The 17802-nt window shown below is 38.3% G+C and overlaps 1 protein-coding gene across 8 annotated transcripts in view; it reads right to left on the bottom strand.

Moving 5' to 3' along the window:
- ktn1 (kinectin 1) overlaps positions 1-17802 on the bottom strand; it is a 40873-nt gene that overhangs the window by 18521 nt on the left and 4550 nt on the right. For 4 of the 8 annotated variants that reach the window (XM_079853857.1, XM_079853855.1, XM_079853853.1 and 1 more), the window contains exons 2-13: positions 7493-8127; positions 6746-6922; positions 6177-6329; positions 5139-5269; positions 4896-5009; positions 4210-4332; positions 3961-4073; positions 2587-2731; positions 1509-1593; positions 1218-1426; positions 1054-1122; positions 926-963 (exon numbers count right to left, since the gene is read on the bottom strand). In XM_079853857.1, coding sequence (XP_079709983.1) covers positions 926-963; positions 1054-1122; positions 1218-1426; positions 1509-1593; positions 2587-2731; positions 3961-4073; positions 4210-4332; positions 4896-5009; positions 5139-5269; positions 6177-6329; positions 6746-6922; positions 7493-8126 — 1991 coding nt within the window. In that variant the 5' untranslated portion in view covers position 8127. Of the gene's footprint in view, positions 1-925; positions 964-1053; positions 1123-1217; positions 1427-1508; positions 1594-2586; positions 2732-3960; positions 4074-4209; positions 4333-4895; positions 5010-5138; positions 5270-6176; positions 6330-6745; positions 6926-7492; positions 8128-17802 lie in introns of all 8 variants that reach the window. The other 4 variants (XM_079853856.1, XM_079853854.1, XM_079853852.1 and 1 more) reach the window with 1 other exon arrangement.

Raw genomic sequence — 17802 nt, forward strand, 5'->3', positions numbered from 1 at the left:
TCTAGTGTTTTCTGAATCAGTGTCAGCTGCAAAGATGAAGTTGCCGATGCCGACTCGTCATCTCTGCAGTGCATCCACCTTTAGAGAGAAATGCACCTTTCATATGAATTGCATACTTAGGGAGTGTTTGCTTTCAATTTGGTTTGTTTAAAAATAGACATTTCAAGCTTTCTATAGATACATTTCTCATGTTTGTGAGGCAAACTTTGAATGGTAGTGTTAATTTTTACCTTTATGAGTAGCTTGTCAAGCTAAGCTAGTTTCAAAGAGCTTTCACAACTCTGCAACTGAAAACCAATTATCACAGGGTTTCACAGCATCTGATCAAGAACATTAAGCTAAACATTAAACTAGTGCAGCAAGTTAGACAGCAACATATTACACACATTCTGCTGTCAGATCTCCAGGCTACAATATTAATATTTCATTTAATAATGCCTATAAATTATGTAATGGCAGCCATATTTGGCCACTGAGAATGATTACAAACTTGATTACTAATTTACATTTACATCCAAAGGGTAATTAATCAACATGGAATGGAATCTAAACCCCAAATTGTATCTTCAAACTGCTTAAACCATTAGAATTCCCTCAGATTTACTGAATATGAAGTTCTATATCTGTTTGTCACTGCAACTGCATCAACCTTCTTGATATTATAAGCTATTGATATTATAAGCAATATTTTTTTTTTTAAATGGATGAGTAGATTAAGTTACTTCATATATGCCTATTATATCGTAAAAAATATATTTTCAATATTTTCTGCAGCCATGTTTCTGCTATGCACCGCCAGTGTGAATACTGCAACCTAACTTGTTAAAATGGGTGGCAAAATATATATGAACCGCTTACATATGCAGTGTGAAACAGGCCTCTATGTGAAACTAAAAAACAAGTAAGCTTTGAGGCGATCACTTACAGTTTTTGAAGCTCATCGAAATGTGATGCTGTCGTAGCCTAAAAGAAAAAACGAAACGACTCAAACATTAATGTCCACCAACAAGCAGAGACAGATTCACCCTCATCCACTAGTCCACACACACATACCTGAGCATTGAGCTGAGTCTGAAGATTATCAATCTGAACTTTCAGCGTTTTGTTTTCATTAAGAAGATCCTGCAAACGACAATATTATGTGTTGATCAGCAGCGATATAACATGCAGACATGCTTCTGTTGAGTTTGAGGTGTACAGTGACTTGTAAGAAGTACCTGGACTTGTTCCTGTAGTTGGTCGTCAGGTTGCATGGTGTGCTTCGCTGCCTCTAGCAGTTGCCTGACCTTCTGCTCCAGCTGCATGACCTTCTGCTGCTCTTGCTCCTTGTAGAAGATTGAGTCTTTCAGGCTGCTGTGGAGACTCTGGATCTCCTTGCTTTTAGTGGTCATCTCACTCTCCACAGCCATCAGCTTATTCTGCAGCTCTGAGATGGACACAGGAGACATGTGTTGAGTGGCCAGTGCAAATCATTTGATGTCTTTAAGGTGGTGCACGTGTATTTCTACCTTGTTTAGCGACCTGGAGCTTTTCTCTCTCTGCACTCACGTTGTGTAAATAGTTCTGCAGATCTTCCCAACTACGTTTCGCATCCTGCAAAAAAAAGATACATTTGTTGGGGATTATCTAACTGAATGTAGGGGACATTTAAACAGATGCTACATTTTTCAGACGTTAAACAGAAGCTGTTTTCAAGAGTAGCTTTTTCTGTAACAAGCAAATTTTGACAACAAGTAGCAGTGTATGGAAAATTAAAATTAATGTTTGAAAAAGTACATTCAAATCACAAGCCATAAAGTGAGCAGAGGCAATAATCAAACACACCCTCCTTGAGATTCCTCTCTCTGTACAGGAAAATCCAAGGATGGCTTGTTTGACCAAATCAATTCATTTCATCAACACGTAAAAAAAGGTACTTAAATGAGTAAGTATTTAAACAAATAATAAATCAGATCTGCCAATTGTCATTTGTTCAGGCTTATTTAACTGTTGTCACTGTTTATCTGTCGTGGCAAAATAAACAAAAAGATGGTTAACAGCTGTTTAAAAATCACAATTTTTTTTCAATGGTTCATTTACTTGATATTTGATATTTAATTGTGTGAAATGTATTCAATTAAGTCAAGTCAACTTGACTGAACTGAATTAAGTCGACTGAATTGAATACATTTAAATTTCACACAATAAATTTCAATACATATAAGTTTCACACTGTTGTCAGAAATGTTATTTTAGAATCTGATAAATATTCAAACCATTTTTTTCTTTTTTTAACAAATATATGAAAAGGTACTATTCATTTCTTTGTGCAGTTCTGACAGCATCTTTAAATCATCAGTAGCTTGGCAAGCTACATTGGTTTCGTATTCATTTCCAAAACTCAGGCCAATTAGCATATCTGATCATGAATGTTTTAAGTCACACTTCTAAATAGTACAATGTAATTAGCTTTATATTGTACTTCACACATCATAAAACAGGGCTAACTGATTTTGTGAATGCCTTGTTTGGTGTTCTAATAATAGTGGGATTCAGTTCAAAGATGTGTATTGTGCAATGGCTTTGTGGGTGTGATGTGATCGGCACCTCCAGCTGAGACACATTCTGCTTGTAGTTGACTTCTAGACCCTTCCGCTGCAACTCTTCCTGCTGCAGCTTGTTTTTGGTTTCCGCTAGCTCTTTCATCAGGCTGTTGTACTCCGAACGCAGTTTATTCAGCTCTGATGACTGCCTGAAAACACACATTAAATGGAAACCATTTAAGTTAGCAAAAATTGTGGAAATTTCCCAGTTTTTACACCAATTTCAGTGTTTAAAAACTCCAAGTGTCGACATACCGTATGAGCGCTTTAAAGTGTCCATATTAGGAGGAATTACATTTTCTTTAGTTTTTTGAGAGAAAATAGCTTGATGTTCTATGAGAATATAATGCAACTTTAAAAAGTTTATTTTTAACAAGGTCCCTGATCATTTCAGTCTGAGCTTAAATTGCCCAAATATTACCTTACATGCTGTGTGCAACATAAAAGCTCTGCAAAGTGCACTACAAAAAAAGTTATTCTCGAAATGAGTTGGCAGCTCTTCCGGATTCACTTTTGCAACATAGGTTTGTAACAAATTTGTATAATACCAGCCTATGGCCTTCACTGACAGCCCACAAACTACGCCTACTTTGCCCCGCCTACAAACACTGTAGTTGCAGCTGAGGCCTGAAAGAGTTTGGCTCGTGTTGTCGAAAATGAAGATGAAAAATAAAGATCTTTTTGATGAAATCTGAGAGCTTTCTGTCCCTCCATTGACAGCTAAGCATCTACCACTTTGATGCTTCAAAAAGTTCATAAAGAGATCATAAAAGTAATCCATTTGAATTGAGCGTTTTATTCCAAATTTTCTAAAGAGACTCATTTTATATCATGAACAGATTTAATTTAGGCTTTTATTCCCATATAAACACTTATCAGCGAACATAAACAGAAGCTCAACAGAAACTTGCTTGATGCACGAGAACAAACCTCATTGGTTCTTGCTGAAGCTCAAACGTGCTGCGTAACACGAGAATGAACCTCATTGGTTCTAGCGTGTCAAGCGAACATGCTTGAGCTTCCGTTTACCACAACTGATGTGTGAGTTGATAAATGTTTATGTGTGAATAAAAGCCTAAATTAAATCTGTTCATCATATAAACTGATCGAGTGTCTTCAGAAAATTTGGACTAATCCAATTCATATGGATTAGTTTTACTATCCCTTTATGAACTTTTTGAAGAGTCAAAGTGTGTCAGATTTCATCAAAAAGATCTTCATTTGTGTTCCGAAGATGAACAAAAGTCTTACGGGTTTGGAACGACATGAGGGTGAGTAATTGATGACAGTTTTAATTTTGGGGTTAATTAACCCTTTAACAGTTTGTGCAGCACATTTCAGCAGAAAAGCCAGAAAATGTCAATAAAAAAAAACTCACTTGCTCTCCATCTGGTTGGTGGTGGAGCATCTCTCCACAGCATCTCTCAGGATGCCGTTCTCCTGCTGCAGCCGAGCGATCTGACTCTCCAGCTGTTCTCTGACCTGTTGGAACTGCAGAGAGAAAGTTCACTTGTCATTGGATGTTCTCACTAAGCGTACTTCATCAAGCACGCCTCCTCCTGCTCCTTCATGACACGCATGGCCCTCTGCATGATGTCTTATCAGCCAACGCAACGAGATTGATTACCTTAATCTGCATCTCCTGGTAGCTCTGAGCTTTAGCCTGCATGATGTCTTTATCTCTGGCAACACGATGTTCATGCAGCACAGACTCCACACGGCCTGTCTTCTGCTTCTCAGCCTGCAGTTCCTGAAGTCCCATTCAATAAATTACTACCATGCTCATCAAAACCAAGCAAAGCTGACACAGTTATATTTATGGCGTGCTTACAGCGCAATTATGTGGCACTATGCAAAAGTCAGAAAACTCAGAAAATGTTAATTAGTCATTATTATTATTACAACAATTAATTACAATAGGTTATAATTGCTGTTAATAGCTAATTATTCAGAACCTTATTTCTTAGACATTTCAATTTTATATTATACAAGCAGGTTCATTTTGTATGAGGTTTGCAATTTCTGCAAAACCAAACTTTGGCTGAACAGTTTACAACCCTGATTTGTGTGTGATGTGGTTATTTTCTAGTAATAAACTTAAAAAAATGTAATCAAATAATAACCAATCAATCAATGTAAATCAATGTTCTAATAATAGAGTAATGAGATTCTTTCCTTGATATATCTGAAGAACTAATTTTTTATTTTAAGTGGGACATTCATTTGAACCCTGTTCATGGAAAGTGCCACATATATCCAAACCAGGAAGCCTGGTACTCACATCAGGAAACAAAAGAGACATAAATGACTAACCTGGCTTAACTGTTTGACTTTGCCCTTGGCAATGGACGCCTCCTCCTGTAGCGTGCTCAGAAGACGATCTTTCTCTGCGAGCTGCTGGGCCGAAGGCTCAAACTTAGCTGCAGACTAAGAAAACAAAACCAGAAGAATCATCAGAAATTTGACTACTCAAACTTCCACTCCTGAACATATTTCATTACAGCATGACGGCAAAAAGCACTAAACAAAAAATAAAAGTGAACCTCATCCTCTAACCTTGTACCAGTTGTCCAAAGCATTGGGACTCTTGTCTCTGAGCAGCGAGACGAGGCTGACCACATCAGTATCTGACAGCACCAGTCCACTCAGACTGGCCAGCAACTCCTTCAGCTTCACCTCAGAGTTCTCTGCACAAAAACAGACACGTATCAGCCACCTGTTCACACCGCAGGTCTTCAGGAAATTCATTTTAAAACCCTCCGTAGGCAGTATTTTATGCTGCCACCTTTGCCGCCCTCAGGACAAATTCTAAGTCAAGAAGATTGCATGCATCTTTCGTGGAGAAGGCCGTTCCATTATGCTTTGTACGAGGCTCAGTGGAACAAATATTCCATGATGGTCGAGAATGTGGGCGAAATGCTGATTATGAATACACTTAAAGGGATATTTCACCGCTGGAAAGATGAATTTGTATTTAAATTGGGTCATTTATGTAGTAGAAATGTGAAATTATTTTAGAAGTTGGTGCCTTCTCGACTGAGAAAAGCCAAAAAATTTATTTTTGGCTCATGTAAATGAAAGACAACAACTCCCAGAATGCACTTGCTTCGCTGCCCTACGAGGCCACTCCCAAGCCACGCCTACCGGTTACAGAGGGCATTATCGGAAGAAATGACACAACTAGGCTACTAGTCGACTCGAAACTGAAAAGACGGCGTTTTATCGTGAGATCCCCCTATGGGCGGGTTGAAAACATGCGGGACGAGCTCCTCCTACTGGCTGTAGTCTCTCGCCTCTGGACAAAACAGCCTCCGATGACGCAAAATTACGATTTTTGCGTCATCTTAGGTTTTTTTCCAGACACACAATACAGAAATCTCTCGTCTCAGGGGGACATGAGGGAGGAAAGTACGGTCACTCGAAAATACTACCGGGTTTCTACAGATACAAAGCTTAATGCTAATCGGTGAAGTATCCCTTTAAGTATCAATCAAATTTATTTAAATAATTAAGATCCGACTATAATCCCCACATATTATACCCATATACATTTATGTGTGCTACTGTAAAACATGCAGTAAAGATGCCAAGTACCTTTGTTGGTTTCACTCTTCTGTTTCTTGCCATGTTTGGTGGGCGCGGGAGCAGGAGGCGGTGTCTCGTTGTTTTGGTTGCTCTGGTGGTTTGTCGGGGCAGCGGAGTCAGTCTGAGCGAATGGGGCAGAGGACTGGACATGTGCCTCGTCCACTGAAACAAATATGACCACAGAAGTCACTTAAGGAATAAGTTATGCAAAACTAAAATTGTGTCATCATTCATCTATGGAGAAGTTTAAAAGAATGTTCATCCGGCTCTTTTCCATACAGTATCTATGAACGGGGACGAACACTTTAAAGCAAAAATAAAAGTCTTAAGAACATTTTTGTCATGAAAATATTTTTAAATATGCACAAATGATTTATGAAAGCTTATAACCACTTTCATGGTGCTTTTTTGCCGTTTTGGAGCTTGACAAACACACAAAGGTAACAGAATCGCCATTGGCTAGTAAGTTTACTCTGGTGTCAGTATGATTTTATGTTTTTCAAAGAAGTCTTTTCTCACTGTCGACTCAACTGCAAATTTTATCCTCTCTAGTTCGTCTTATTTTGGTGTATTCCTACCTGTGACAACAGGTTCCAGCTTCTGCTTCTTCTTTCGACGGCCACTGCCGCTGGAGGCATTAGGCGGCGCTGCTGCAGCAACAGGGGCGGCTCCGTCCTGAACCTTTACCTCCATGATCACAGGCTCCTCCTTCACCACACGAGGAGACAGATCGAGCTTGACCTCAGGTGGATGCTCTTCTGAGTGAAAAGAGAGCTAGTTATCTTCAGAGAATTATTCAAAAATTATTGTGTGGCTCGCCCATGCAGAAATTGCCATAATTCTAGAGTGTGTTACCATGCAACATCTTTTAAAGTTAAAATATTTAGCCAAAATTTTTCCATTTTGGAAATCATTGTCAAAAATCACTGACGTTTAATTAGCGCTTCCCTGATGATATGTTTTTAAGGTGTCAGTGTCTATATTGTGTAGAGTTGGGACAACTTTTAATGGACTTGTACTTGTGATGGATTTTTACTCTGGCTTGAGTTGGACTTTAAGTCCAAGTTGAGTCCACGGCTATTGGTGAAATACAATCGGGCAGTTGACGGAAATGTCACTGGACCAATTAGTGAAATGAAACATCATTCGCATGTGTTTTTAAGTCTTGCCAGTTTAAACGGTCGAGCGATTTTAGGTTGTTCAAGCGCAATAAGACGTGAAAGCCTAATATTCCAACTGTAACACAGAAAAATCACAAACTGCTCTTGACCACTTACATGGCATTTGCTTGACACATGATTCACATTTGTAGGTAGTCCACTCACCAGACTCACTCTTCTGCTTCTTGGCTTTCTTTTTGCTGGTAGTCTCAGCTGGGACAGGGGGCGTGGCCTGAGGTGAGCTGGACTGCTTGGTCAGCGGGATGGCTTGCTCTTTACGGACTGCAGGTTTTGAACCATTGACTTCCAGTTCTTCTGAGGCAGGAGGAGTAGTTGGGGTGGTACGGGAGAGGGGTGCAACCATTGGGGCAGGAGTTGGAGAAGCTTTTGGCTTCTTCTCTTTCTTCTTCCTCTCTCTTATCCCGGACGGAGGTTCTGCCAGGACCGGAGCAGCAACAGGTGGACTCATGGGTACCACCTCAGAATCCTCATCATTTGAGGCAGGGCTAGTGGCATCAGATGTATCGAAATCCCTCAGGTCTTCCTCCGACTCGCCGCCTCCACCTCCTTCTCCCAATCCACTTCCGCCGGTCTCCTTCTTCTTGTTCTTCTTTTTCTCGTTCTTCTTACGAGCCTCGGGCTTGGCGGGAGGCAGTTTAAGGTCTTTTTTCTGGCGGGCCAGAACCTCATCGTAGGAAGTCTCTTTCATGAAGAGCCAGAAAAAGAGGAACATGAGAGCGATTACCAGCGACGGTGCCAGGATGAGAAGGTACTGTGAGTCAGCCATGTCCAGCGCCATTCTTAAAGAACACAATAAAGAGCAGAAAGACACGGTGAGCATAAATGTTCAGTCCAGCAGGATGCATGACAACAGGGTCAAACAAACAACTGAATACTGCAATCTACAAAGAATCAACATTGTTTATGTCAGGCATGCAAAACTCAGTTCCTTGAGGGCCACAGCCTTAACACTGCAGTGTTTAGTTACAAACATGCTCCAACACACATACCCGTGGATCAGGATCAGTTGTGTTTATTTAGGGTTCAAGTAACAGTTTTGCACACCTGGTCTATTTGGACCTACTTTATAGTCCACTCAAAATTCAAGGTTATCTATAAGCTAAGTGTGCTTGCCAACAATGACAAAATGCGCATTTAGAAGATTAAATCTTGCTTTTGTAAATTTCTATGCTTTTCAGTTTCTATCACCCACCGATACAGATTTTGATGACAATTCTGCACTTCAGCTAAATGGCAAAGCGTATGAGTGTAGTGATTCTGTATAGGTTCTCAAAAACACTGTGTCGATTTACATTTATTTGTTTTACTTCCAAGATTCATGTCAGTGGCTTTGTGTTTGGTTTAACCCTGACCCATATATGGCAGTGTTATCTCAGAACGTAAACTGTGACGTAGAGAAGCACAAGGGTGTATCGCTAACATTAGCATTAGCAAAGCCAAGATGATATAATTATATGGTGTACAGCTCTGAAGATGAATCCAAACACATTGAATCCAAGAGCTCGCTTAACATCCCGAAGCCATCCGCGTTGCTGAGAGTGGCGTTTTGATTAAATATGTAAATATGTACTGTATGCTTTCCTCTCAATTACAAAATAAACACACATCAAAAATGACAGCAGTGAGAAAACAGCAGCAAGAAAGCATCTGATCATAGCAGTGTGGATATTTGCAATTCAGCACTCCAGTAAAGGCACTTTACACAATAGATGCAGATGCTTTAAAGCAAGCAGTAAACATAGTAAACATAAAAAACAGTGGACTATGCATTTTCTGTTGTTAATACTGTGTGTGTGTGTGTGTGTGTGTGTGTGTGTGTGTGTGTGTGTGTGTGTGTGTGTGTGTGTGTGTGTGTGTGTGTGTGTGTGTAAAGAATTCTGCACTTTACTATTTTCCCTTAACTTAGATTGAACAAAATAGCGATTAGTGATTTAAATGCAAATGCAGATCCCACTGCTTTGATTAAATAAAAGTTTTTGCTCAGATTTTATGAATATGATGGTGTTCTAACATTAGATACTCTTCCTAAAATACAAGGAATATTGCAATACATCACCTTTCTTACAGTATTGCAGTATATTGTATTGTAACCCCTGTATCATGACCGTATCGCCAGATTCTTGGCCCTAGCACACAGATTCAAACGCTGATAATATGCTTCCTATTGGGGCGAATGAAGTCCAGTTTTGCATTTTGGACAGCACTAAAAAGAAGATATAACACTGGTGACATGTAGAAGCCTACATTGCAAGCTTTTCAAACTAAACATCATCACTATTACTAAAACATATCACGGTTTTGCTGTAGTAACCGTTTCTTGATAAATATAAAGGGGGGATCTATTAACTTAATTTTTAATACAACTGTGGATGTCATAAGCTAAAAAAGTGTGGCTTTGCAAGTTTTCACTTTTCAAGCCATTTCACTAATCCCACCGGTCACAATAGTGACCGTAAAAAAATGTTTCATTTCTAAGGCTATAAAAAATGTTACTGAATGATCTATCAATGCATTTCCAGCAGAGATTGAAATAATAAAGGGTCTCAATGAAATATGTGCAGTGTCGCATGTTTACTGTAAATTGTCACATGACCAGAGCTGTTTACTTCCTGTTTGCGCCAAGAGAAGAAGATGGCAGCAAGAAAGCTCCCAAAGAAAAGGGTGGTAAAGTATGTTAACATAAAGATAGGACATAGATTTTTGGTACATATCATGTTTAAGGTGTCTAGTATTGATATATGCATTTGCAATTACTCAACTTTGTTTAATGTGGTCATAGAACTCACAAACATGTCAACGGCAACAATAGTGACCGGTGGGATAACTCATTGTATCTACATACACATCTACACATAGGCTAACTGTTCTACCTTACTATCTACCTAATTTTACACACAGACACACACACACACACACAAACACACACACACACACAAGGTCACGTCTCTTCTGATGTCTGATCTCCACACAGACACAGACACACACACACACGTCTCCTCTGATGTCTGATCCCCACACCCACACAGACACACAGACACACACACACACACACACACACATACACAGAACACACACACACACACATACACAGAACACACACACACACGGTCACGTCTTCTCTGATGTCTGATCTCCACACACACACAGAGAAACACACACACAAACACACACACACACACACTCACACATGGTCACGTCTCCTCTGATGTCTGATCTCCCCACACACACACACTCACACACACACACACAGACACACAAAAACACACACAAAAAAAAAAAAAAAAACACACACACGCACAAAAACACACACAAACACACTGCATAGGTCAAATAGACCTATATTCAATCTATACAATGGTTGATACAACACAGTATCCCACCGGTCACAATTGTGACCGATCATAAAACACACTTTTTTCACACACTTTTCCATGAAAATTTCTAAAAATTATGACTGATTGTTTCAAAGGGATACTAATGACACATGATTTGGATATTTTTGTGTCTGGGAAAAATTTGGGATTAAATGGGTTAAGGTGTTTTGACCCAAATATCTGGATACATAGAGCAGGGGCTAATTCTACACAACAAAACTACATGTATACCACATCAGATCACCCCTGATTTGAATCAATCTCATTATCATCTTAAACAACATGAGATAAAGATATGTATCGTCAATTTGCTATCAGACTATGCCGCTACCACACCCATTTGTTGTTTCACCAGTTGTCGTTTAAAGGCAGTGCACAACAGAGCGCCTCAGGCATAGCAAAATCAGCACACCTTCCTTAGAAAAAGAAAAAAATCTAAATCATGGCACACTTATTCAGCAAATTGCATAAGATGTTCTAATACGGCCAACCAACAGTATTCATTGAAACGCCTCCTCTTTTATGTTTGACATCTACTTCTTTCTTTTACTCTGAAAAGCACACCTCCTCCATTTCTCCGGCTTGTCTGTTCCACCTCCACCCTCTCACAGCGGTATGAGCCAATTAGTGTGTGTGCTGAGGGCAGCAATCTGGGTTTACTTACTGACACCGAGCTAAGTACCTGTTAGCAAGTGACACTCGCCCTTTTTTCTCAGCATGAACCGACACTGTTTAGGAGTAATATGATCACTGAACTAAATAAGAACGCAGCTAAAACTGCCTCTATTATATATAATTATATATATATATAAAAAATGATTAGTATTTCTTTATTCTCTGACACCGCGGAGCTACGCCAACCCAGAACGGTCATTCAAGACACCCTTGCTAACTCAATTGACATCCTAAACTCAAGTGCAGAGGGGCTTTGCAAGCAACAAAAATATCCAGCCGGGAAAATGTCACTCCAGTACGCTGACGCAGAGTGGTCTCAGATCTGAAAACGGCACTGACTCCCCCCTCAATGCTAATCTGGTCAAAGCTTAGCCATTTAAGGCCTCAGTGCAGAAAAAAATCTGTTCAGGCTGAATGTCAATCTTGCACCTGGTTGATATTAAAGCCAGAGGAAGAAAACAATACCTACCCCCCCCCCTCCCAAAAAAAAAAAAACTTCCATGTTAGTCTGACCAGTGCTATTTTAGTATCACTGATATACTATTATAATTTTTAATATTATATTTTCAGTTTTCATTTTAATTTTAGTTCAAGTTTGAGTAATTTAGTGTTTGTCAATTTCATTGATTTTTTTTAATGTCTAGGCCTATATATAGTTTATATTAAGTTTTAGTTTTAGAGATTTTAGTACTTACCAACATTAACTAAACGAAATGAGAAATGCTGAACTGGAAACTAGCTGAAATAAAATAAGTTTAGGTTTTTTTTATATTTTATTTTTTATATTTTATACAAAAATGGTTACACTTTACAATAAGGTTTCTTTTGTTAACATTAAAGCATTTATTAATTTTAAAGTTCACTCTTTCCCCACCAGCGTTTATTTTATTTTATTTTATTTGTAACCAGCCACCACCAGTGTTTTTGGTCATTTTCACAAAAATGTCATGGCCCCCAGAATATTTTGTAGTATGAATATCTGAACTTGCAATCCACCAAAAGAATAAATCATTAACAAAGATTAATAAATTATGTAACAAATGTATTGCTCATTGTTATATCAAGTGCTATCAAAAAATTATTACCCAAGGAGGAAGAAGAAAAAAAAAAAATTAATGTTTCGTCTGATGTATAATTACGACTAGGCAACAAGGAAAAGCCAGCCTCCTGATGGAAGCCATAAAAGTGGACGTTTGGTTGAGTGCTTTCGTACAAAATCCGAAGCAAACAGAAACAGTGCCCTGTTGTGCTGGAAGACACGCATGACTGAGTTCTGCCTTCAGGACAGTGAGGAAAACCTACGACAAGAAGCATCAGGTCCTGGAACGGCCTTTTGCTCTCTGTCTGAGAGCAAAAGCAAAAGTCTGTTCGGTTCAGCGTGTCCGAGAGATCCACTGTGCTGGGAATCTGGATAAGCCGATTACATTATGAATACATTTAGGAGCACCATTCTATTATAATTTCCCAGGAGTCCTTAAAGAGGCCATCAGTCTAACATTCTCCATTTTCCGGTCACATCTCACAGCGTTACTTAGTGCACATAAGTAAAGAGTTCAGATGCATCTTTATTTCTTGGAAATAGTCTCTTGTTGGCTATGTCATACTCTTAACAAGCAATTAGTCCCAAGGCAGACAGAGAATTGGGGTGGAACTGGAATGCTTGTCATTTACAAAATTCTACTGTCCCGTTCATGCACATTAAATATTTTTTCTAATTCGATTATACTTTCAGCTACCAGAAAAAAAACTGTACTATTGTCAGCATCTAAAACACTGTAAAATCTATTCTGCAGAATTTCTCAGATTTATCATCATAATGATAATGATGCATAAAATAAGCAATATAACGATAATGAGCTCGAGAAATATTTTCCACCAATATTCATTTTACCTAATTGGTATATTGATTATTGGGTCTACCAATACATGGGACCATGTGGTGTGTAGTGAGTGAGTACCTAAAACTGTATTCACCTCACAGGCAAAGTATCTTAATATACAACTTTAATATATTGCTTGGACAATTACACAACTTTTTAAAATGTTTACTTCAACAATCAGATTGCAAAAAAAAAAAAAAAAAAAAAAATAGAGAGAGAAAAGACAAAGATAAAACTAAAGTTGTGACCATTAAAAAAATGACATAAATATAACAATTAGATTAATTATTAATAGTAAAATATTCCAAATTCATGGTTTATTTTTGATTCATGTGTATTTTAGCTGAGGGGGACTCTGATGTTGAATGACAAAATAACAAAATTCATTCACTACACAGTTGAGTACATAATGCGTAAGTACATAGTGTGTTGTGCATCCTTTGGGACACAACTAATCATATCTGCGTACATGCATGGACAAGAGCCTAAATGTCTGAGGCTGCAGTTGCCTTTCCTTTAATGAAATAATGTAAGCCGGGACTAATCTACAATAATCAGTAACTCCATTAAAGTATAAATATTGCATTCCATTGGTTCACATTTCATTATAGGTACATTTGAAACCAGCACTATCATGTTATCTTACCAATGTTATCTTATTTTAATCAATACTTTTATTCAGCAAGAATGCATTAAATTGCTCAAGATGTTGAGTGTTCAAGTGCTCAAGAATGTTCTATTCATCAAATAATCCTGAAAAAAACGTATCATGGTTTTCCACAAAAATCTTAAGCAGCACAACACTAATAATAAAAAAGAGATGTTTAACAAATCAGCATATTAGAATGATTTCTAAAGAATTGTGTGACACTGAAGATTAGTAATGATGCTGAAAATTCAGCTTTGCATCACAGGAATTCATATTTTAACATATACAATCAATCTATAATCAACTATGATAATAAAAAAGCAGATACTTGTGTGAAAGCATACTGGACTTAGGGAAATGAAGGAAAGGAATTTTAGAAACATGCAAGACGGGACAAGCAGCTGTTGAGGCGCAAGCCAAATCTGCTCATTGCCCTTACTTGCATATTCCTTGTTAAGTAAGTGGAAACACATTTCTTTGGCTTCACGTGTGTTGGATTCACACAGCCCTGTGCATGGAGAACAAAGTGGAGATGGGTGTGGTGCGCTCACTTGCTCTGAACTGCGTGTGCTTTTCTTTGTCCTGCTGAGAGGAAAGCGAAAACAAAGCTGAGAATCACTGAGAAGCGGTGCGTCTGTGGACGCCGCCGCAGGATGAGGTGTTTATGGCAGATCTGTGTGAGAGACTTTCGATTTATGAAGCACTCTGGACCTGTGGCCTTGTATCTGATCAACAACATTATCATCCCCCGGTTTCACAGACAAGGCTTAACGTTTTAACTGAAAGCAACTTGCTCTGACATATCTTAAAATATGTCAATAGCCACGTTTCCATTAACCTTCAAATTGCGCGAATTGAAAATACGCCCAATGGAAACACGTCAATTTTGCCAAAGACTCCCATTTATCACAAAAAAGTTTTTTCGCTCACATGAGGTGGTTTTTCAGGCAATTCGAAAAATAAATATTTTGCAAAACTGCAATGGGAACAGTTTTCGCACATTTACAGTACAGGTCACCTGACGTGGATGACGCGGTATGTTTGGACATAATACGAGACCGAGTTCTTTATTAAATTCATAAAAGACAGAAGAATCACAGGAATACTGGATTCTAAACCTTAAAGAAATGCCACAATCAAGACCCTCGAAGCAGATATGAGGTACCCTGGTAATCCAGAGTTCTCGCGAGAGCACAAGTTGAATTTGCTCAGCGAGTTACTCTGGCGTCGAGTAATGATGCTCATTAACTATGCTCCTCAATCTGAGCTGCACCAATCACATCGGGTTATCTGATATAGGCGGGCCAAAGGAGCTAAACAGATGATGACAGCGCTGTGACGTCAAAGTCATTAGTAAACATTGCAAGATGGCTATGGATGAACACCATTTGTTTGAAACGGCTTTGGCCGCTACAATGAAAGATTTAGACTTGCCTTTTTCTCTAAAAGAGGAACAGAAGACGGCGCTTGAATCGTTCCTTTAAAAGAAGGGCGTTTTTGCTTTTTAGTCTAATCTACCAGTTAGCTCCGCTGGTAGCTAAGCGATAACTTGTTGTGATTGGTCTTAGTGTTATCCAATTGCATGCAGCAGTGTTAATTTTGACAGCAAATTTTGATTTAGTTTTAGTCTTAGTCTTTGACTAAAATGCCATTTAGTTTTAGTCATATTTTAGTCATCTAGAATTGTTTTAGTTCTAGTCTAGTTTTAGTCGACGAAATACAATAATATTTTAGTCGACTAAATCTACTGTAGATTTAGTCGACTAAAATATTACTGTATTTCGTCGACTAAAATATAATGGGTTTAAATTGAAATGCATTCAATTAGAATTTCTCTAAAATTTCCAAAACCATATAGCTACTCCCGGAGAAAACATATATATTAACCTGTTAATATGAGTGATTTTAAAGTTTGAACGTGCAATACAGATACAGATTTAACTACTGTAACTTAAAAAATATCTTAAAATTAAATAAAACCACTTTTCCTAAAGTAGAACAGTCTTCTTTTCAATGAATGATATATGAATTCGTTATAACTACTTGCATACATCATTCTCTATTCTTTCAAGCAGACATATTTATTTGTATGAATTAAATATAATTAATCCTTATTAAAGCTATTAACGAGCAGTTTATTTTGTTGCTTGATCAATATTAAGGACATAGACCGCATTAGGTTTATTACCCACTGTCACTTTAAGACATCGGCACTGATGCACATACGATATACACTCACAACTGTTTAAGACATAACCGACATAATTTACGTGAATACTCTCCAAAACGGACATTCAGACTTAATGTTGTGTGTATTTGTCCATTCAGACACGAAAGAGAGCTCAATTCCGTACTCGCGCGCTGTATACGTGGGTGTGTGCGCACAGAAAACCGTACCGAATATAGCTCTTTTTTGCGTCGCCACTCTTCAGATCTACATGTCTGCTCTACTCATTCTCCCAGACGTTTACATTTTTTACCGTTTTATGAGACATACAGCGCATGCCAACTCGTGTGCCGCTGGGTAGATCAGCACGTCCCAGTACAAATGTGCAGATCTATCACAAATGCAGGACATCAGACTGGATCGCTTCCCAAATCGTCACTATCTAACATTTTCGTCTAGTTTTTATTCGTTGACGAAAATGTCAATAGATTTTCATCATAGTTTTTGTCATTCAAAACTAGTTTTTATTTAGTTATCGTCTCATTTTCGTCTGTGAAAAAATTTCGTTGACGAAAATAATGAAATTAACACTGGCGTGCAGTGAGATTTTCAAATGCACACTTGGTGCCGCCTCTCGAGCTTGCCGATTTTCATTACTCGACGCCAGACCATTAATCTTTCAGATTTAGGTCTGGATTTCCAGGCTAGATATGAGGGAGAAACACCCAGAAACACCTCATATGTGCCACTGTCAAGTATAAGGGTCTTTCCTTGCCATTAATGACTGGATAACACACACAAGAGTCTTCTTTGATTAATAATAATGGCCAGTGTGGTGGCTGGTATATACATAAACCTACCAACCCGTCAATTGCTATGATTTTTGGAATGACTTATCGCGAGAGGAAAAAAATAAGTTTTAGTCGCATAACGTTAATGGAAACGCCGTCATTTTGCAATAGTTTTTTGTCGACATTTAGAAAAAAAACGAAGAAAAAAGAAAAGAAACAAATTCACAAAAGTTTTGCACAAATCTGTAATGGAAACGTGCCTATTGTTTTGTCAAAATGCACACCATTAATGTTTTTTTAAGGCATGTTTATAAAAGCTACTAAATATCCTAATTGAACTAAGGCCTAATCCTGGTTTAATCTAAGCCCTGTCTGTGAAACCAGGCCTATGTATATCTCTAATCTGGATCCGTAAACACTTCGTCTGGCTATGTCCAGAATGGCATAAGATCATATCACTATTTCTGCAATAGTACAGTATGCGAACTGTCTGCAAGCATGGAATATCTGGTTGGCCTACATTTTCCAATGTGTAAACCAGAGCTCAAGCCGTGCTCAGATAACAGGAGTTTTTAAATATTAACCGATTGTGAAATCTGGTTGCATCACGCATATAAAGGAGAATCTGCACAGATTTTCTTCTTTTAAATCTCAAACCTGTACACACAACTAGATTTGAAAATCATGGCACATCTACACTACAAGATATTCTTAAAGTCCCCCTGTGGTGAAAATCAAGCTTTTAAAGTTGTTTATATGCCTATGTGGTGTTTTTATTGTGCTTTAAGGCAAACCATGTGCAAATTCATAAGTCTACACCAATGCTGAGTATTTTCTCCTTAAAACTGCAGTGAACCAAAGACAGTCTCAAAAACACAGTTTGAAATCGCTGGTGTTTCTGACGTCACAAGCTACCTT

The sequence above is a fragment of the Squalius cephalus genome (genome assembly GCF_949319135.1).
Source record: "Squalius cephalus genome assembly, chromosome: 20".
Taxonomy (NCBI): Eukaryota; Metazoa; Chordata; class Actinopteri; order Cypriniformes; family Leuciscidae; genus Squalius; species Squalius cephalus.